At 36.8% G+C, this 23075-nt stretch overlaps 1 protein-coding gene and 1 long non-coding RNA gene across 2 annotated transcripts in view; both read left to right on the top strand.

Moving 5' to 3' along the window:
- Positions 1-23075, top strand: part of DDX10 (DEAD-box helicase 10) — a 172771-nt gene that overhangs the window by 11700 nt on the left and 137996 nt on the right. Inside the window, exons 6-10 of the mRNA XM_021380233.1 lie at positions 740-929; positions 3025-3151; positions 4480-4642; positions 6199-6283; positions 17033-17134. Coding sequence (XP_021235908.1) covers positions 740-929; positions 3025-3151; positions 4480-4642; positions 6199-6283; positions 17033-17134 — 667 coding nt within the window. The remainder of the gene's footprint in view (positions 1-739; positions 930-3024; positions 3152-4479; positions 4643-6198; positions 6284-17032; positions 17135-23075) is intronic.
- Positions 17141-20563, top strand: LOC110389572. Its single transcript, XR_002433303.1, has 2 exons — positions 17141-18749; positions 20097-20563. It is a non-coding gene; the product is annotated as an uncharacterized LOC110389572 (long non-coding RNA).

Here is a 23075-nt window from a genome sequence, read left to right as displayed (position 1 = left end):
TTACAGTGTATGTATTTTGGGCTGGTTCTAGAAAACATACATTTCTTTTTGAATGTTAAGCCAGATTAATGCTCCTTTTTACCTGAATACAAATTTCAGCTTAATGGGAGAGTTTGTTCACCTCTGAGAACTGTGCATAATCTTTAGCATAGCTTGAGGGACTTGGAAGCAATTAACAAGCTAATGAAACTGATAAATTGCAAAATCAAGCTTGCTATACTCAGTGCTGTTCATGGCAGTTAGACCAAATTTGCATTAAATGTAGGCACTTTTCTTCAAGTTTTGTTTCTCTGCTACTCTGTTTATTCCCTATGACTCAATGGCAAATTGAGCTTAGTTGCAGCAGAGCCCATTTTGCTCTGTCTTGAATGGTACTTGAACAGTACAGTACTGTTTTATATTCCATGCTTTTGTTTTATCAATAGGGTGGGGAGTTTGTAATTTACAGGCTGTCTGCAAATTGCTGAACTTTTTTTTTTTAAATACGTATCTTCCTATGCTTCAGCATGTGAGATGGAGGGCTGTAGTGCGCAGGTTATGCAAAATGCTATGACTTACAGTGCAGCTTTTTAAACCTATTTTATGGAGTATGCGAATATCTAAAGCAAATCCTGTCATGTATGGTAACTAATCTCTGCAGTTTAAGTAGGCATGGATTTTTGTGCTTTATGGATTTAAAGTCTTTAATAACAAAAGGAAAGGTAAAAACAGGCTTTCTCAAATCTATTTCTCAATTCAGTTCTTGATGAAGCTGACAGAATTCTTGACATGGGTTTTGCTGATACAATGAACGCGATCATAGAAAATTTGCCTAAGCAACGCCAGACCTTGCTTTTTTCTGCAACGCAAACAAAATCAGTGAAGGATCTTGCACGGTTGAGCTTAAAAGATCCAGAATATGTTTGGGTTCATGAGAAAGCCAAATTCAGGTATGTTGATAATTTATATATTTTGTGGGAAGGTTCAACAGATAGTGATCCTACTTAACTGCTTCCCTGACTGTCACTTTCCTGAATCTGAAGTCATTCATCCTTCTTCCATCAGTGTCAGACCTTGCTGCGTGCCATCCTGAAAGCGGGGCGTTTCAGGACAGAAGTTACGAGTTCTGACTGATTTGCTATGGGGAGACTGAACCCACACTTGTGGCTCCTCAGGCACCTTTTCTGGCTGCAAATTTATTTTCCTTGGGAATAAGCTCCAGAGTGGGCTACGTCCTGGATGGAGTGGTGTCATGGCCATGGCAGGTGTCACTTCTGAATTGCTACTTGTTGTGTTCTTTGGCTTCCTTCCTGTATGCGTGTGCATACTGACTGTGCAGGAGCACCAGATTTGTCAAAGGAATATGGTTCTTCTGTATGTCATTAATGAATCTGACGTTCCAAGAAAATGCTAGTCTATTGGGAATGTGCAGAATGACAGTCTTGTTTGCATACGCGGTATTAGTGCCCAGCAGAAAGCATCTAGCATGTGTCTGTGTGCGTCAAGACCTGTTGCTTACAGAGGTGCTGAGTTTGCTGTGCACAGTCAAGACTGCAGCCCTGTGCACATCCCAGATAAACTTGGCACGCTGTGCAGTTTGGCTCTAGATGAAAAAAGTGCACGTTCTTTTTGTTTTTGGCAAATAGATTTTGAAAGGACGGAAAAAAAGGAAGAATGCTGCTTAAAGTCCATAGAAAAGCAAAATCTTATCCTCTCAGTGCCAAAAGGCTTATGAACATGTATGACTTTTTTTCTCCTGTCTTAAGGAGTATGTAAATGTTTCCATACATAAAATGAAGGTGGAGAAAGGTGAAGCACACTGATAAAAATGGCTTACCCAAGAGCAAATGAGAAATCGCTGGCAAAATGAGCAGCAGAAAGAGGTTGAATCCCGAGGCAGTGTTTTAATTAACTACTTGACTAGATTCTCTGTATTGCACTGCTGATGCCTTAGATAGTATTTTCTTTTCCTTCCAGTGAGTATATTAAATAAACGCGACTGCTGGAGAGAAATGTGGTTACTCTCCGTCTGTCAGAAGAGATTGTAGAAGCTTAGTAAGGAGTCTTCAGTTTGAGGACTGTCTGTTTCACAAATTGTATTTTTTGTGAGGTCTATTTTGAAGTACATCTGAGTTGTTGAAATACTGGGAGAAATCCGGTTAGATAATAAACTGAATAAAAAGAAGGAAACTTTCATTTGTTTTAGTGTTCATGGCCTTAGTACATAGTACATTGTTGTGTTATACAGACAGTTTCCCCTGAAAGATGTACAAGGCAAAAATACTGTGATGTAACTCAAATTGAATAGTGGAATATAAACTGGAGGAGCATCTTGTAATTTCATTCTTCTAAGTGGCACCTTAAATACAATAAAGTAAATTTAAATACCCTTGGTCTGTCTAGGGAGAAGCAGAGGGTCTGTAAGATGAGCATTTAGATGTATTTCTAGGGCAAAGATGCCTTTTTAAAAAAGTTATTTTGCAAGTAACTGCAAGGTGACTTAAGATGACAAGTCAGTTCTTTACAAAGTCACTTTATGTGTCAGGGTGTAATCAGTAAAAATACATCAGTGCTTTTTTTTTTTTTGCCTGCAAGTTTAGACTGTGCTTTGACATTGCCTGAAGCACAAATGATGCTTTAATAGCACTAATAACAAAATTGCATTTTAAGTCAAGGCAATTTGAATGTCGCTGCTTAGACGTGGAAGGAGTTGGTTGTGCTGCTAGTAGATGAATTTAGAAGTAATGCCAAAAGTTGCCTCCTGCCCTTCTTCTCTCCCCTGACATTTACTCAGGAGATTGATTCATCTTCTGACAGTAGCTTTCTAGTTGATCTGCCAAAGGCTTGTTTCTCAAAGCGGGACAACTTTTCTGCCTGACTTTTTTTTTTTTTTCCTTTTTATCGATACTTGTCAAACACTCTTGATTTAAAAGGAAAGACAAGCAGCTCTGTAGGTTATATATGCCTGTATTTTCTCTCTTTTCTGCTTCACTTTAATGTTAAGATTACTGTGGTTCCTAATTTTTTTCTTCTAATATTTTTAAGTACTCCAGCAACTTTGGATCAGAACTATATCGTTTGTGAGCTTCAGCACAAAATAAATGTGTTATACTCTTTCCTGAGAAGTCACTTGAAAAAGAAGAGCATTGTGTTTTTTGCAAGCTGTAAAGAGGTATGGCTATTTCATTTTATTTTTCTTTTTCTCTGTAGCATTCTGGGTTACAGAGTTTAATAGTTGCATCTGCTCTCATTCAAAGATTTTAAAGGTGACTGTATAAGAAAGTTTAATTGTGAAATAGCACAGGAAAGAATCACAGAATCACCAAGGTTGGAAAAGACCTCCAAGATCATCCAGTCCAGCCTTCTTCACACCACCACCATTTCTCCACTAAACCATGTCCCTCAGTACAACATCTAATCTTTTCTTGAATGTCTCTAGGGACAGTGACTCCTCTGTCTCCCTGGGCAGCCCATTCCAGCACCTGACCACTTTTTCACAGAAGAAATTTTTTCTAATGTCCAACCTGAACCTTCCCTGGCACAACCTGAGGCCATTCCCTCTTGTCCTATCGCTAGCTATGCTGGTGAAGAGGGCGAAGTGAGGGTTGACACAATCTTCTTTCAGGCAATTGTAGAGAGGGATAAGGTCACCCCTGAGCCTCCTCTTCTCCAGACTGAACAATCCCAGTTTCCTCAGCTGCTCCCCATAAGACTTGTGCTAAACATTTTTATTCTGGTTATCTAGGAAATAATCCTTCAGATGTCTACTTGTAGCACTGTCCTAGAACCATTCCATTGAAGTTATTGGTATGTGGTTCTATGGCAAAGGTTTTCATATAACTTCTGCATTTATCTAATATTTTACTGTGTATTTTCCAAATACAATTGCAAAGTAAATATTCACTACCTGTTCGCTACTTGTGCAACAGGTTACAGTATTTTTTGTACCGTTGGCTACTGAGTGCAGTGAAGTTGTAGGCTTAACTGCAACTTAGAGAACTTCTGTACAAGTGTTACTGAACAGTTTCTTTAACTATCTTTAAAATTATTAGGTATGTCTATTGTAAAGTAATGCTGTATAAAACAGTACACACTGTCTAGGAGAAGCTGTTGAAGCATGAAGTGGACCACACAAGCTGTGTTCAGTCCATCAGAAGACACTATTCCTCCAGCGATGTCTAAAAGCAGCACTTCAGATGGATGTTTGATACTTTGGTCCCTTGCGTACGGCATCACTAGTTGTGTTCTACATCATTATTGCTGCTACATACTACCACTTCTATTGGGAAATGCCATCAGCAGGAATACAAGACCTTTACAACAGTTCATTTCCTATTATTGCACCTGAGTGCATGACAGAGTTTCAGAATTGAATGTCTTATCTCTGATGTGGAGAAAAGTGTTTTTTACTCAAAGTGCTAAGTCTATTGTGATTTGTTGGATATTGTTTTTACTGTGCAAAGTTAAATCTGTTTGTTTTTCCCCTAATTTGTTGAATAGGTCCAGTATCTGTTCAGAGTGTTTTGTAAGCTCCAACCTGGTCTTCCTGTACTGGCACTGCATGGCAAACAGCAGCAGATGAAGAGAATGGAAGTCTACACTTGTTTTGTTCGGAAGAAGGCAGCAGTTCTTTTTGCTACGGATATTGCAGCACGTGGCTTGGGTATGTACCGACAAAAGTGGTCATTATTCACAAAGTTATTTTATACCATTAAGACTATATCAGTGACAGTATGCTCTGATGACCGCCTGATTTGTAAGAAAGGAACCTGTAGTTTGCTTGGGAGCCTAAACATATGCTTCTGTAATAGTTCTGCTGTTTCTTTGCTGGAGATGCCAGCTTCATTTGCTCGTAGTTTTTGTTTTTGTCTCAGAAAGACCTAAACTGTCACTAGTCTTATTATGATGTTTATTAATAAAATAGTCAGTAGAAGCTATTTTTTTCCCCTAGTCTGTAGACAATATAGTTTTCCCAGCCGGAGGGCGATCTAGTTTTTGCAGCCATGTTGCGTGACAAATATCCAGAATGAGAGAAAATGGAAACAGTGATATACTGGCTTACTACATGCCTTAAGGCAAGATTTCAGCAGCTTTAAGTATTTCTGATACGCCTGTATCCTGTGGGTTACTCCAAAGTATACGGAAAATTACTAACCTACCAGTTTGTGGAGAAGGAAACTGGAAGAAATTTTAATACTTGAACTATGAGTAGCACTATAGTGCTATATTCTTAAAGAGGCAGAATAACAGATGACAAAGAGGAAGGTTTTATAGGGTCTGTTTTAGCTTGAGTTTCTTTCCTTTGGTCATTACCTGTTGAATTATGATTTCTTTCTTTGTATATTTCATAGATATTTGGACATTTTTTTTGTACTTGGCTGATTTGAAGTATGACATGAGACCATTTTTAGGAGTTGACTAATTCTTCTTTCAGATAGGAAAGTCATTGTCCAAAATGCAAGATTTTGTCAGTAAGTTACAAGAGGAAGGTGCTCAAAAAATAGGAAAAAGAAGTGCAAGTGGCTTATCATACCTTCTACGCTGCTGACACCTTACTAGTGAGGAGCTGATGTGGGTATGGTTGGTTAGGATTAGAGATTACATATAACTGCCCTATGGCATAACTACAGACTTAGTCAGGGAGTAACACTAATTAGTTACTACAGTGCAAAGCATGCTGCTTCTGGATTAAGTGCAGCAGTTGGAAAGCGCTCATAAATACTGTAATTCACCGAGAGTGGTGACTCCTTTGGCAGGCTTGGTCACCCGTTCATTGTTGCTGAGAGCGTGTGATATTTCTGTATGTGGATAGCTGAAGTGGTGCTGTGTCACCACAGTGAACTTCAGCCCCCAAGAGCGTAGGTGAAAAGTGGGTCGGATCTTGTTGTTTATTAACTGTAGTGGTGTTTTATCATCTGTGTGACACAAAGCTTGTCTGCTCTTGTCAAGTGTGAAATTATGTTCCATTCAGTGCACTGTCATAATTTGGAAAATGAAGACACTATTAATTTTAGCTTTCTTTGATGAAGAGGATGACTGTTTATGATATGCTAATACAAGCAATTTATTTTATTTTTAATTCAGAGGTTGCACTCAGTGTCTATAAATTGGTCTAAACGATGGTTCCTACAGAAATTAATGCTCCAAAACATTGTTGCCCTTGATTAGGAGGGTTTTGAGTCAAGTGAGCTTAAATTTTGGCATCTTTTTTCTTTGCAGATTTTCCAGCGGTGAACTGGGTCATTCAGTTTGATTGTCCAGAAGATGCAAACACGTACATCCATCGAGTGGGAAGAACGGCCAGGTTCATATTCACTTCTCATTAATATTTTAATGTTTAAAATTAGATAGCTATCAGGACAGATAATTGCCTGGCTGCACACTCACTTAAAAAATCAGGACACAAATTGGAAAGAGGACAAGGGCTGTTATCGCCAAAAGACACTTTTGATTACCTGGAAATAATGGTCTAACTTAGTCTTTTCTTAGTGAGAGACTCCTTACAGCAGAACGAAAGACCATGTCTAGTTGTTCAATCTCATCAGGGAAGAGTGAGGAAGTGGAAGTCTTCTTTTGTACTTGGCAGGATTACCTCACTGGCTGAGTTGAGCACATTTGTGAATGGAAATGCTTGTTTTGCCAAAGCTGCGTATAGATAAATATGGCTTACAAGTGCGTGTGCATTTTCTTTGTGTCATTGCAAGCGCTTCATAAGAATGGTAGTATTTTTTCCTTATTTTAATTTGGGGAGGAAGGAATTAAACAATGTTATCTACTGGTTAAATCTTTAATTTTCTAAGTCGTTGGTAAGAATTCTATTCATAGGGCTAGTCTTAGTTGAAATATTTGTGGCTGAGTCCTTCTGAAGAAAGGGACTTATCCAAATACGCTTGTGAGAGCCTGGTCCTTGGTCTCTGAAGTATGTTTTTAAGAGAAAGTGAAGTTATTACTGCTTAATTCAGTAGATTAAAAACTTTACTAAATTGTCTGAAGGATGACATGCCAGACCTGGCATTATGTGTTGTACATAATTTAATTTTTTCTAGTAGGCTTTTATCATTTGTGTTGCAGTGTAAGTGGAAGTCAAACATAGTGACGGAACAGTTTCCGAGAATAGGATTTAGTAGTCAGCACTACAAAATCTGGGTTTCTGGATCAGGTTACTTTAAATTTTGTACTTCCAGAACTCTTCTAGAACCTGGAATTTTTAGCCAATGCTTTTTAATCTAATTGGTAACTTTTCTGCCCTACTACTTCTTGTGTGCTGTATTTTCCTACCTACTTTTTGTTGTAGAGGGGAACAATGAATTTTTAAATGCTCTTGGAAAAATGTCGTTTGTGAGCAGAAGCAGTGAATGTTAGGTATAATTAGATAAAAATATAGCTAATCTCATGGGTCTCAACTTAGGGGGGAAAAAACCCATAGCCTTAGAGGTCTGTGAAGTGGTGTTTTTTGTTTGTTTTGTTTAAATTCTGTGTGGCTTCCAATGAAGGCTTGTAATTCTGTCTTTATGGCATAACGTCATAGTGGAAAGGAAAACAATGCATTTTGCACTGTTTAATTGGAAGCTTATAAAAGGCATTTTGAGATCGTTTTGAACTACATCCATGCCTTAACGCATCCCCAAAGTGACAACCCTTATACCTTTTCCCATTCTTTTGAGGTGCCAAAAATCATTATCAGTAGTTTAGAAGGCAGGAGCTCCTATGTAAAGACAAATGACCACCCAATTTCCTCAAGGCTTTCAGTGAAGTACCACTGACTGGGTCCTTATTCTTGCAACTCTAAGGGTAGCCTGACCTTACCTAAATTGTGTGTACATCTGGGCGAGTTATTTGAACTGGCAGAATTGAGTCTAATACTGAAAGCAAATTCCTTCTGTAGGGGAAGTTTTACAGGTATTTTCTGTCTCATAATCTTGTGCAAAGATCAGGGAAGGTTCTGCCCTGCACTGAGCTTTCGTTTTGGACAAATGTTAGGCTCTCTGTCCTTGAAGTAAAGCATTCCTGGAAACACGCTGTAAAGATCACTGGATGAATCTGAAATAAACAATGTAAGATAAGGTATGGGAGGTTTCTACTAGCTTTAGGTAAATACTGTGTGCAAAGTAAATAGTGCAATTTTGGACATGGATAGTTGAGAATGTGTTTCTTGGTAAACTCTGAATACTGAGTAGGAAACTTCACTTGTTTTCAATAGTTAGGATGAGAGAAGCTGTTATTTTTTTTTTTCTAGAAATGTGATAAAAGTGAACTGTAGTTTAGTTGTCCTCATTAATGAGGTTAGATTTAATTACAAATTTTCATGGGTTACGAGACTGTATAATTGCACGGAATGAAAGCTTAATTAAATATCTCAGCTAATTAGGAGTCTGTGTTAAGCTGTAATTAAAATTGGGGTGCAAAACACTGTTTACTTACGAAATCAAATTATTTTATGATACTGAAGTAAATATGAAAGTCGAGATAGAAATTATTTTCAGTATGGGGTTGAAAAACATTTGACTAACGCTTGTGGATGTGTTCCCACATCTGTTTTTTTGGCAATATTACAAAGCAATATCTAAAATGAAAGATGAAGATTGATGTATATATATATATTTTTAATGGAAAAGACCACCATGTTCTGTAAGTAGCATTTCACTTGCATTGCGTTCTACTGAAGAGCATAAGTTGCAGCTTTAGCTTTTTTGATTTATGGTACAGTAAGATCAAGAAAATCTGGATGTTGTCCAGTAGTGCTTTTACTTCACAGTAGAATTGGCGTATCTAGATTTTGATTTTTTTTAACTTGAAAAGTATGCTGCTATTGGAATAATTGAAGGTATTTCTTCCAGCTGCATTTTAATGTATATTTTTAAAGTCTTAACGAGTTCAGTAACGGAGTTTCTGAACTGCTGACAATATCACAGCCCCAAAGTATTTTTTGGCTTGATTTTTGTCATACGGTCTCTTAGTGAAGTCTATTTTTAAAAATATCACAAAGGATTTTCCTGTGGGTTTCAGTTTCAAAAATTCTAAATAAATAAGACATATTTGTAGTGATTATCTGCAAAACTCTATTTTGATTCTTAATTGCAATTGATGCTGCCTTTCCTGTGAAAGGAACTTTCCTGTCTGTGAAACCTAGAGTTGAAAATATTCTTTGATCAGTTTTGTGAAACTAGTTGCAGTGCCGCTAGGGGACAGCAAAAGATAATAGTATATGAAGCACACTAAAAACTAATTTTTTTTCCCAAATTGTTTTTCTAAATATAACTTATAAGTTGTATAGCATGAAAGTAGCATGTACAGGGGAGTTTTTCTTTCAGTCATGATTACGCTGATGAGTTGAAAAGATGTTGAAATATCTATTCTATCTTTCCATTTGTGCGTAAATATCTTGTATTTTGGCTATACTCATCCTGGCATGTCTCAGTAATTAATGACCTTCTTTCCTAGTATCGCATTCTTCCCTCTTTTTTTTTTTTTTTTTCCTTCAGAGGAGACTAAACTCAAGAAACAGATTCTATAATGATTCTCTCTGTCGGGAGCCTTTTTTATAATGACAGGAATGCTGGAATGTAAAACAGAATAAATCTTCGTTCAGGCTGGATGGGGCTTTAAGCAACTTGATCTAGAAGGACGTGTCCCTGTCTATAGCAAGGGAGTTGGAACTGGATGATCTTAAAGGTCCCTTCCAACCCAAACTATTCTATGAATTCAATTTATGATGACACCAGCAGAGTACAGTTGGTGAGCTACTGCATTTTCTTGTCTGTTGTTTTTTCTGACTGTCTTGAAAAAAGTAGCCATTATGGCTATATGGAGGGCAGTGTGACTGTGTGACATAAATAAAACCTAGCTGCATGGGTCTTAGAACATGTTACTAGATATGAGGGCTGCTCTGAAAGTGATGCCTCCAACTTTATTGTGTTGACCAGTGACATCAGAAGTGGATGCTGGTGGTATGGCAGTAGAGGTTGAACCTTCCCACCAGTGTTCCATTGCATTTTGTTGCTGTGGCACAGGGACAGTCTGACAAAATGACATCTGAAGTGCAAGTGCTTATGAAGCAGAGGTGTGGAATTGAATTCCTCCCTGTGTAAAAAAAAAAAAAAAAAAAAGGCACCCACTGACATTCATTGATACTTGCTTGAATGTTTATGGAGACCAAACAGAGGCTGTGAGCACAGTGAGGCTGTGGGTAGTGTGTTTCAGCAGTGGTGACAGTGCCAGTGGGGTCACCTCTGTTGGTGCAGATTTTGATGAGTGCAGTATGCAGGCTCTTGTTCATCACCAGTGAGAATGCACAGCTGATGATGGTGACTGCTGAAAAATAGTGTTTTGTAGCTGAGAAATGGCTCTCTCAAATATTGTTATTGTTCTCTTTGTATCTGTTGTAGTTTCCATGGAAATAAATAGGAGGCATTGCTTTTGGAGTGACCTACGTATAAATAGGTTACTGTTCAAACAAGACAAGGAAAATGATATGAAATGATCAGAGAAAAAAAAAAACAGATGAACAAATCCCTTGGCAATCTCTAACTTCAGAGTGGTATTTACCAATAATTTTTTGTAGGATACTGGACTCAAGTCTATGCAACAGAGAAATAAGAGTGATCAAAGCATTAGAAGCAAGCTAAAGCAAGGAGAAAGAGTGAAGCCAGTTCACTTCTTGTTGTTCCTTTGTGGTAAATGCTCTGTGGAACTTTGGATTGTTTTGCAACCCATGGAAAAGTGCTCTTCTCACTGAAGCCAGAAATTATTGGGGATCACAGTCTAATCTTCAGAGTTTACTCAGCTGTATAGAGCAGGTTAAACTTTGTGGTCAGTTGTCATTTTTCTTGTTGGGCTATGTTGATAAGACCCTATAGATGATAGAGTCCAGTTTTAGATAGTAGTGCTCAGAGATCTCTTGTTAATGCTCTTTTTGAAGAAAAATACCTTTTCTGAAAAGAGGCTATTGATCATGTAGATAGGGCAGAAATTCTGATATTAGTGTATTTGTTTACTGTGCTCTTTCCCCTCTTGAAAAAAAAATGAATAACATTACCACAGTAGGGAAGAAACTCATTGTATAGAAGATACGATGAACAGTAGATAAAACGCTTCTTGCTCTTGGGCTTGGAGAATAAAGTGTTATTGTTATGAAGCTTGAAGATTTTTCTATTCCTTTTTTTGTCTGAGAAGGCCCAGAAGGTAGCATAAAAAGTTTTACCCAAATTGAGCCCAATATGAGAGACCTAAAGCTGTTATTTTGTTTAAGAAATGTTTTAAAATGGCAGTGTATATAATCAGATTTAGTAGTTGAATTTTAAAACAAAACTATGAATTACTGTGTTTCTGTGGAAGGCCTTAGGGATAAATATGGATATTAGTTCTTTGCTGAAGAGTAGCATGTGGGTTAGCAATTTTATTCATATGAATGTCAGGTTGAAATAGGTCTTCTCAGAATAAAACTGTTTTGCCTTTTTTTGGGATTTTTTCGTAGGTGTCTTATATTGTTGCTTTACATAAAAAGAGTGTAATGCAGATGAACTTGTATGTTAGTGAAATGCTTTTCCCTTCATTGCTGCAGCTATTTTATCAAGGAACTCAGAAAAATTGAAAAATAAATTATGTGGTAGAAATAGTAAAACTTGACTCATTTCACTTTTTTATAGTCCTTATTATGTGAAGTATGATTGTTAAGTTTTTTTGCTAACTTATCGAAAATGCAGATTGGGAATGGGTATGGAGGTTTTCTCCAGATCTTTAAGGGTGCTGATCTCCTGGCTGCCATGAATTTTACTGTTATATTCCTGGGTTTTGTTTGAGTTTGAAAAAAATATATATATTCTCAGAGCTAAATTATTTAATAAGTAAGATTAAACTCATAAATTTACTTAATGTCTTTGTAGATTTAGATTTCAGTCATCAAACTAATACCAGCCAGTTAAGTCCTGTATAAATACTAATAAGATACCGCCTGATTATAAAACCCAGCTAGAGAATCTTTCTGAAATCAGTCAAATTTAAAATTGCATTCTGTTAATTTGATTCAAATATTAAGCTTTTTTTCTGAAGACCTAACCACAAGCTCAGAACCTATTTATAAACTACTTTAGATTTCAAACCATACATATTAGTTTCTTCCCCGAGATGGCACAGCAGTACAATAGAGATATTACCGAAAACCACTTTGAATGCAGTAATTTAGTTTATTAGGTATGGACCATAAATTATTAAGAAAATTGTAGTTATGCTTCATTTGGGTCCTTATGAGGTAATATGAAGCAAAGTTTTAATTGTTAAACTTATCTTTCTGGTTTTCTTCCCTTTCATAAATTTTATGAGAATTTATCTCCTTGCAGGCATGTGGTTGTGCCTTCATCTGAAGGCTGGTTAAGAAGGAAATAAGAACCATTATTTAAGACTATGCGGTACTGGGTAATTATAAATAGAGAAAAATAGTTAAAAAAATTAACAAGAGCACCATTTCCCTAGCAAAGAAACAGAATTGTAGAAGAAATATAGTTTCATACCATAAATAAATAACATCAAGAGGAGAGGTTGTGTCATGGTGAATAAACTACCTTAAACTTTTGCTAAAGATCACTTAGACTTGCCTGTATTAAGTAAGTATGAATGGAGTAATAGATGGCAACCACTCACTGACAACAAGATGAGGAAGAATGCTTTTTGTAGAGAGCAAATTGGCAATCTGCTGTTGCTAGTCTTAAACTATTTCCTTATCTGCATTCAGTATAAATATATCATTCCTACCCCTTGCTTTATAGTTCTAATGGTGATTTGTCACTTCTTCCATGCTTTTAAGTCAAGATAGAGTTGCAAAGAAGTTACTTGTCTTTTAATAAGTATTTGAAGTCAACAGGCTTTAATAAATAAATGGGAGAGAGATGAACTAGAAGTATGTGAATATTTTTTTCAAAGATTTTTTGCAAGAAAGAAGCAATTTTCTATAGAATTTGAATGAATAGGGGCATACTTAGCAAATAATAAATCATCGGAATGAGTTCATATTTTAAGACAGATGTTTGGTTTTGGTGGTAGCGTGAAGTCAGCAGGAACGGGGAGAAATTCTAGTATGTTCTACCCTGTGTAAGTAGTCCTTGTGCTGAAGAGTTTCTGTAGCTGAGGCCAGCTCTTTGCTGCTTTGTCATCTATAGGATCTCAAAGACAGTTTTCCTCTGCAACATCTCTTTTGGAAATTATCTTTAGGATCATAATTTTCTAACCAGTACATTAACAAGTTGTTCTTTTCAAGAAACAGGTTAAAACCCTGCCCAAGGAAAACTTCTTTTTGTAGGTTTGCATTTTCTTTTTGGTAACTAAACACCTACGTGAGAGAGACTTAATTGATACAAACCTTTCCAGATTATACTTAAGATCATTTGTTTTTAAGCTTACTCAATTCTGTAATTATTCCATTTTCATGTTTATCTCTGAAGAACAGCATTAATATTAAACCATCTGTTTTAATTAATTAAATCACATTCCTGATATAAAAATGGGCAAAGACTATTCCTTTAGTATGTTTGAAATATTGGCATTTGAAAGAGTGGATGTTCCCAAAATAAGTAAGGAAAAGGATTATACTACATCGATAGTTACCAGAAGTCTTTAAGTCCCTTTAAATCTTTGAAGGCATCTTTGAAAAATATTTTAATTTTCCTTTTTTTTTGTTCATTTTCACAATAGTTGCCAAAAGATGAAACAGTATAGGTGTTTGGAAACCTCTATTCTTTGTCTCTTTTCATGGGATTGTTTCTTTACTTAGCTGTAGAACTATTTTCCCTATATAGAGGCTGTACAAAACTTAAACGTTGAAGTTACCATTGACTGTAGATTCAGATTTAAAGTATGTTTTCTTTTTCTGAATTATGTAAATGTGCCTTAAGAATTACATCTCTTGATCTTGTACTTCCTGGAAGCATAACTGACAGCATGTAAAATGTTTAGCACTAACAGCATGAGAATACCTGTCAAGGGTCAGCTTGAAGGTTCATGTTGAAGGACCCTGCTTGATGTTTTGAGAATGACCTTGAGGGTACTGAGGAAAAGGTATAAACAAAAATTGAGATTAGAATAACACTTCCTGGTCTGTACCCTTCTGGAGTTTGGGTCAGTGGCTTTCAGAGAGGGTGTCCACATTCATTGGCCTGTGATGGGTATTTCTTACATGATTTTTATGACACTGGCATTTCGTAGTGTGTTTCACGCTGAATAAAAGAAATATATTAAAGCAGATATTTAAGAATGCTAAGTCAGGCACTCATAGATAAGAAATGCCAGAAACAGTTGAAACTATACAAACCACTTCTTCCTGTTCACCGTATTTAAGTAATCTACAAAGACCGTCCTATGTAGGTTTATATATATGGTAACACTGAGACTTTTTCTCGTCTTTATGAAAATGTTCCTCGTTCGTTAAGAGATTAGACAGGTATTCTTTCCAGATATCTAGTCATTCTCATAGATGTTTTGTGAATCCTTTCCTGTCATAGCATGTATTTTGATGAATCTGGCAGAAGCGTGCGTATTGCTCTGTGTTCTGAATTGGTGACAGTATTATTGGCAGCAATGTCATTGCTGTCTTTCTGTCTAATAAAAGCTTTGGGTAGATAAAAATGAATGTTTTTCTCATATTTTTAACAGTGCTTAAAGTTCTTTGTGATGAATAATTAACTGCCTTGGAATTGTGATTACCAATTTTTGCCATAAAATGCAAAGTCTTCTGCGGTTCAGCAGCTTTCCAGGGATCTGTTGCCTGTTCGGACAGTGGCAGCATCTGATTTGCACCTACATTGTGGAAATACTGTCTGGAATTTGGTTGAGTTAAAATAGAGCTTTCTTACAAAGTGTCCTTGATCTAGACATGCAAGTCATTCCCAGCCTTAATTATTATATAAAGGACCCAAGAGTTCATGGAAAGTTTTGTCACCAGCTTATGGCCTGCTATGCTGTTGGTAAAGACAATTATTTTCCTTAAACCAAACAAATCAGTTGCTTTGAACTCTTTTGAAAAAGACTGCAAGCTAATAGTTCTGCATTAAATTTTTTAAGTCTATTAAATGAATTAAAATAATTTAAGAATATTTATATTTTATACAGTATCTCTGCCTTATCCTCAACACCAAAACAGCATTATTTTGGTGACAAAGTCCAAATGTCTTAGTGTTTATTTTGTTATTCTTGATATTCTTTGGTGTTCTTACCAGTCAACTTAAAAACAAACAAACAAAAAGCAATCATGAATTTCTGTGTCAGCACATGGCAGAGGCCCTCATCTTGTGTCAATTTGATTTCCATGTCAAATATCAAATCTATAATGCAGGAGTTAAATTTCCATGATGAAAAGTCTTTATAAAAAAACGTTTAAAGGCAGGATAATTTTTAAAAATCATCTTCAGTTCCCAAACCCATAATGTATAGTAGCATTGAGGAGGGAAAAAAAATAAGAAAAGTCACCCAAGAACATCTTGTTGTGATGTTTCAAATTCATCAAATGAAAGCAGAGAGCTGTAATAAAAGCTGTCAGACTGTTTTAACTGCAGATTTTGTTGCTGCTTGCATTGCTTACTATACTGTGACAGATAGCGTTTATAGTTTTCAAACAGTTTTGCAGTTCTGTTTTTGCCAAGTGATAGCTGTTTATACTTCTGGAGAAATGCGGGCTCCATATATTCCATCTGAAATGATTTTTTCAGTTAATGGTGTGACTGTTGTTTGCTTTACATTAGGATGTTCTTTGTACTGTCTGGCCTCCAGTAAGCTATCTGACTCCATCACTCCCCTACGTAGTGTTTCTTTTCCCTTTTCTGTGCACGAGGTCTGGACTGGTGATTTCTTCTGTCACTGGAATTTTTCTTGGGAAGTTATGTGACCTACCTTGTCACTGTCTTGTTCTCTGCTTTCTGACCCAAAGACAAACTAGTAACATCTCCCACTCTTCTGCTGACAGTTGATGTATTCTGTATAATATCTTTCTCTTGATAATTATTGGTGGTAGGTGTATGGGTGCACTAGATGATCTTGGAAGTCTTTTCCAACCTTGGTGATTCTATGAGTCTATGGTTTTCTTGATGGAGAAGACTGAATGCAATTGGAGTATAGACCAAACAGGAAAATGCAATGGAGTAAGAGCAACCAAAGATTATTGTAATGGCAAGATGGAAATGGACGAATAGGGGATAGAAGAGGGAGAGGTATTGACACAGGGACAGTCTGGAATAAAGGTAGAGGAAAAAGTTAACTTTCCATCTAGAAAGTAAAAAGGACAAGCCAATTATGTTTAAGGTGGATGAAAAATTTTACCAGCAAGACAAACATGAATGGAATAGGCACCAAACTTCTGTTTAGTTAGTAAATAAAATATGATATAAAAAAGTACTTGAAAAATAATGCAGTAATTTGTTTCAAACAAATGGACTACTGATAGTTCTAGCCATTTGTAGGCTTACCATCTGCTTCTGCATAGGGACTTGCCTCTGAGCAGCTCTGTCAGTTTAGAGCTGTTGTACCACAGTAACAGGCTACGGCTCATAAATGAGTAGTCTGTTTCTATGCTTTCATTACACCAATTCCTCTATGATCTTTTAGAAAAGTAGTCTTCATTCAACATGCAAGTAGAAGTGGTTGTTTGAGTTCAAAGCACTTAATACTTTTCTAATATTTACATTCTTACAGTTGCAGATGTACAAAGGAGAATCAGGTGGTACCAAGTGTTAAGATTTTTCTGTTGGTACAAGATGTATGCAAGTAGCTAGATCTTGTAATGTTTGATCAAGTGTCATTTGATTACCACTGAAATATTTCTAATCTGGGAAAGAATGGGATCCACTGCTCTGAATCCATATCTTAGACCCAGACGTTCAGGGCTCAAGGTGTAATTTCGAAGCCACATGGCAATAGTGACAAGTCGCTTAACTTTTCAGATTGAGGATAATTGTCTGCTTTTTGGGCTGCTTATAAGGAAGCAAATGTAATTCTCATACGTTGTTGAAAACAACAATTTTTCTTTTTTGCATGCTTTCTTGGTGTCAATTTCTTTTTTTTTCCTTTGGATCAGGTACAAAGAAGGTGGTGAAGCTTTGTTAGTACTGCTGCCCTCAGAAGAAAAAGGCATGGTAGAACAGCTGGCACAGAGGAAAGTACCTGTCAATGAAATAAAGTAAGTGACTGATGGCTGGTCTGTTAGCCTTTCCTCAGGGATAGTGTGTTATGAGTATGGTAACAGTAAGGAAGTCAAATGCTTGAATTGCTTGGAATTGGAGAAACAAGGGATATGTCTTGCTTTTAATAATTTTGAAGAAGAAAAGACCTTGAGAGGTTATCTATTCCACCCCTTTTGCTGAAGATGTGATAAACCATACAAATTACTTATACTGAATGCCTGTCTAATTTGCCAGTGAATATCTACACAGTTTCCCAAAGTGATCTCATCTATACTCAGCAGTTCCTGTCATTAACGTTTTTTCCCCAAGTGTCTGAAAAGTCTTACAGTAAATGTATGTGAAATATTTCTTTAATCCTTTGCCAAGAACTTATGGAAAATGACATTCTCATACTATCTGCAACTATTTCTCATGTAACTGAGCATTATCGTGCTATCTCTCTCCTTTTCTTTTGCAGATGAAATAATTACAGTTTCTTTAATCTTGCCTTGTAATGTTTTTCAGACCATTTATCATTCTTATTTCTCTTACCTGCTGCTTCTTCTGGAGTATTTCTCCCATTTGTTGTGGCCTTTTTGAATTGGTTACCTGAGGAACAGGAAATTAAAAAAAAAAGTGGTTATTTTTCATATTTCAGAGAATATACTAATGAAGACCTGTAGAGACCTATGCTCTGTGCTTTCTGTATCAATAAAAACTGACTTTGAAAGAGCTGGGGGGAAAAAAAAGGCAAAACAAAACAAAAAAGCTTATTTCCAACATCTATTAAATGCAAAGTAATGCACTTGTAGGAAAGACAAAAACCTTAACTGTAAAAATAATAAAACAGAAAAAGAAATAAATGATGATTTCTTACTTAGCAGTGCTGTGTTCTTTGAGGCTGTCAGCCCACTGATAAGTCAGAAGGCAAAACAGAATGGAAGGAAATACGGGAAAAGTGAAATCAAACCAGCGAATATGCTGTGAGCTGGACTCCATTTTGAATACTGATGTAGCTGGGGTTACCTCATGTCTAAAATGGTAGAATAAATCAAGAGAAAGAGGGATGCAAGGTAGGAAATAATTTCCATACCAGTAGATAAGAGCGGAGTTGGAACTGTTCTATTTTTTGAAAGGTATGGTTTGAAGGTGAAGGTATCTGAGACTGGAACGTAATTAACTGTATGCAGAGATTGTTGGTGGAATAATTGTTTTTGAGAATAAAACAAAATAGGGTGAAACTTTAAGTGGCTGTTATTGCCTTACCACTTAAACCTTCAGGTTTGCTTAAAATTAACTTATACTGTATTCTTTGAATTCTAACGTAACGATTGAAGGTAAGAAATTGCTGCTACTTTTACTGTTAGATTATATTTTTTACAGATTATATACATGTTTATGTCAAATTACTTGAGTTAAGAAATGCAAGTGGACACACTTCAGCATTTATAATTTAAAATCTATTGAGACTCAGTTTAGCTCTTTTTATTGTAAATTCAATAATAAGGTGCATTAAGGCAAGCTAGGATAATGTAGTCAATTGCAACTTAATATGATAGTGACTTTTAACAAGCTTTAATTTTTGTGAATGGACAGGATGACTTGTGGTCAGCTGCTGTGGACGTGGTGGTGGTAAGCAAAAGCTTGGACTGATAATCACAGAATATTGCAGTTTCTACTGAATCTTATTCTTTTGAGTGCACTGGCATTCAGCTTCAGAAGGCTGCAGGCTATGAGCAGGACTTTTCTGATTGTTTTCCATGGTTATTGTCATTTTTAATGTTGAATATAGTCTTTCTAAACATGCGATGCCTGGGCACAAGTTTTCTTTTCTGCAGAGTGGAAAAACATGCATGTGGCACTTTCCAGATTTAAAGTTTTAAGGTGGACTCTTTCAATTGTAGTGATTGCACTTGCAAGCTGTCCTTGCAGACGTTACTTCTGTCTAACAGGCTGACTACAGAGCAGCCAGTGAAATACAGCTTTTCTAGGCAGACGTGGTTATCAGTTCTATGTAAAACATGCACAAATCTCAAACGTTACACAGCTTTTGATAAGACTGTAAAAAACAAAGTCAAACAGCTCCTAGAAGTCCAGTTGTTCCTGAAGTTTTCTTTTGACGTTGCTGTTCACTTAAAAAAAAAAAAAAAAAGTGAATATGCACAGCATTAGTAAGCAAAATGCCTTCTCCTCTGGTGTTTTCTTTTCCTTTAAGCACGATAGCACCTTACAAGGACCAGCTGTATAACCACCACAGTCTAAGTGAATGTTTTTCTACAAACAGCTGTTAACATTTCTTCATTTTGTTTACATAGGGCTGTTAAAAGTTACATGATTTGTAGAATTCATGGGGAGGAACTTTTTTTTTCCTAAATACCTGTTAAAAAGGCTAGAGGTTTTTTTCCTGACTTTGAATTTCATATATAAGCTCCCTGTAGAGCCTGTTACAGTAAACCATTCTTTTCTAATCACCACAAGCTGCAAATTTACAGTTAGTGCTTTTAATGATATGTTTTTTTTCATTGCTCAAGCAGAGCAAGAGAAACTGTAAAATATACAATAATAAATGTAGTACTTTAGAGTATTCAAATAAGGCAGAAAGCAGCTCTGAAAGTATTAAATGTTATAGGCGTATTTATAATCAGTCTATAACTTCAGAGTTTTAGATGTGAACTAAAATGATTTTTGAGAATACCTTGAGATTTCTTCGTCGCGTGTAATTTTGTTGACTAGATAAAGGCTGCTTCTGAAGGAGTTATCATTGCTAAATTGGTCTCTCTGGAAAATTTTACCTGAGGATGTGCAGATCTGTAGATATCCAGCGTGAAATATTGCTAGCTTGAGTCTTATGACAAAAATGCAATTATTGGAAAAACCTTTGCTTTTGTGTTTCATGGTGGACAATGCTTGGATACTGATTCTATATATTGGTATTTTTAATACTCAGGAATCCACTAAAACTTGCTGTCTCCTTTTCAGGAGTCACCGCTGTAGGAAAATCCATTTGTGTCACTACCCCACCTGTATGTGACGTGTTGTGTGAGGCTGGCAGCTGTGTGCTCATTGTCTCAGCTCTTCTTCCTCTCTCCAGCTTGGAGGTAGTCCTTGCTGCACAGGAAGCCAATTTGCAGACTGAGAGCGTGGAGCAAAAATTGCTGCTGCTTGGAAGCAGGGTGAAATACTGAGACTATATAATGGGGAAAAAACCAAACCCTCTTAAGTTTACTTTTTAAGCATTATTAATACATGTGCATTAAAGTTTAAAATCTGCAAGCAAAGCTTTTCTAACAAAATAGCAATGTGATCTTTGCACTGGTTGCCTTAGATGTGTATTTATGTGAGCATTCCCTCTGGAGTATTCAGCGTTGGATGAATTACTGTCTAAATGCCCAGATGCTGTTTTTGGGAATCCATAAACTTAAAATAAATAAAAGCAAGAGAAAGAAGTGTTGGTAAGATGTCTGACTTACTCTGCAAGTTTAGACCATTATTTTTCTCTTGTCATTTTTTTCTTAATTTAACCAGCAGCTTTCCTCCTAGATGTATTGCATACTGCTGAAATGAAACTTCCCTTCCCGTTTCCTCAGAAATCCTCACAAGGGCTGTTAGGAGCAAAGTGGTTAGGGCTGGAATTGACTTGCGCAGTGCACAGGCCCCTTGTGTCTGCATGGTTTGTATGTTGATTGGCTCAGTATCCAATTTACTGACACTTTGCAGTTTAACACTATTTGTTTCTTATTTTCTCTAAAATAGATGTTTTATCAGCTGGTTCACGCAGTTTCGTAAAATCATAGAATGGTTTGGACTGGAAGGGACCTTTAAGGTCATCTAATTCCAACCCCCCTGCTATAGACAGGGACACCTTCCTCTAGACCAGGTTGTTTAAGTTTTGAAAGTGTGTTGCTTTTAAATATGTATTTTACGTGTTTAAAAGAATAATTTTGTGTGTTTCTTTAAATTAATGCAGACTTTCTAGACAGAAGTTGCATTAAAACAAGAAAAGTGCAGACATGTTTCTGTGGGTGAGAAACTGCTTGTGTAGTGTCTGTCCTCACAGTGTGTTCATTGGTGAAGTTGTGCACAGCTGTGTCTAAAGCAGAGTACTTCTAACCCAGTGAGTGGTATAGGGAAAGCATCTTGTTTTAGTGAACCATTTGGCAACATGGTGTTTTTGGTGGTGATTTAAATTTTTTGCTTAAATTGCACTCTGGGGAAGATGGGGAAGAGAGAGTATCTACTTAGAGCAGTGCTTGTATCCTGATGTTAAAAATAAAAGAAAAGAAAAGAGGAAAACAGAATGCATGTTGAACAGAAAACTCCTAGAGCGCTGTCAGATATGGTCGTGAAACTGAACTAGCTGAAATCATATGTATATCATGGCAGAGACAGGTGTGGCCGTTTGGCCATTTAACCAGCTGCTGGGAGAAACTGCAGTTCTAGAAAGTTATATTACTCTTTAATTATAAATCGAGTACATACGCAGAGTAAGAAAAGAAAGAAACAGCCTAGTTAAAATGACAGACAATGTCATAAAATCCTCTCCTATCCTTTACATAGTGGATTCTAGCTCACTGATGCTTAACAGTTCAGGCAAGCTCATACATCATAATTTAAGTGTTTGGATTTATTAGATTTGTCTCCCCACATGCCTGTAATTATGGTAAGGAGTTTTATTTGTTTGGAATGAAATAACATACAAACTCATTAAAATCAAAATCCGATGACCAGCTTTCATGTTTTTGGAATCCCACCATAAGATGAAGACAGCGGTGGTTGATTCTCTTGATACAGTGCTGGAGAGAAGAGTATCTAGCATTATGACTTTTTTTAAATATTCAGGATTGCAAATTTACTCACTCATTAACAAACGCGTAACTGCAGAACGTGCTCAGGGCATCATGCACTTTGTTAACATCGCTTAGATACACTCCACAATATATTGGCTTTTAACTTAAATAAAAATCAGTGTGCATTCAACAGATTGTTATAGCCTACTTAAGATTATTGTCCTTTATGCCTGGAGCCCCAGTGCCATATTGTATCCTAAAAGTAATGGATCGTGTTCTTATGATTGACAAATCACTGAAGAAAATGATAAGTAGTAGCAGGCCCAGGTGAGAGCTGGATCTTGGTCTACATTTTGACTTGAGCCTTGAGTCAGTCATAGCCATGACAGCTCCACAGCTGGCTGTGCCTTACTTTCAGATTCATGTAGCTCAGGCGTGTCCAGTGTGCGGGCTGTGTGCATCCTGGCCCAGCCCATCCTGCTGCTGTCCTGTGCTGTCATGGTGCTGGCTCTTCCCACTGAGGAGCCCGGCCCAGCCCTGGGTACACACCCATTGCTCAGCACTAACTGAACATTGGCGTGTGATTGGCACTGGGGACTGAAAGCAGGGCATGGAGAGGGCACAGTGCAGTACTAGCTTAAGTGATGGCCGATAATTATGCGCATTGTGATGCACTAAACACAGTCCTGTGAACAGTGAAAAATATGCCACCACACTTTCCATCTTGATGAAGGAAACTGGGAATAGGTATCAAGATTGCAAAAAAAAAAAAAAAAAAAAAAAAAAAAATCATCAATTTTGTTTTTTTGGTGTATTTGTACTTCCATTTTCTTTTGACATGAGTACATTACCTGTGAATTTTCAAACTGAATGTATATAGTTGCAATCAGATATCCAGCACGCATATTTGATCTTGTCTCTTTGTCCAACTTCTATAAGCCCTCTCTTACCAGAGCAAAATCCCTCTCGCTTCACAATCACACCTTGCTCATGTCATCACTTTGCGGCAGTACACACATCCGTGAATGACTGATTTCAAGGATGAAGCACAGGAGGAGTAAAATTTCATAAAAATCTCTGACAAACGCTGTGAGAGCTCACTAGGAATTGCAACCACGTCCATCAAATCAGACACTGATGCATTAGTTTCACAAAAAGAAAGGTTAAATAT

Source organism: Numida meleagris, chromosome 1, assembly GCF_002078875.1.
Source record: "Numida meleagris isolate 19003 breed g44 Domestic line chromosome 1, NumMel1.0, whole genome shotgun sequence".
NCBI lineage: Eukaryota > Metazoa > Chordata > Aves > Galliformes > Numididae > Numida > Numida meleagris.
Note: the sequence above shows the minus strand (reverse complement) of the source record. Positions and strands in the feature narration are given on the sequence as shown.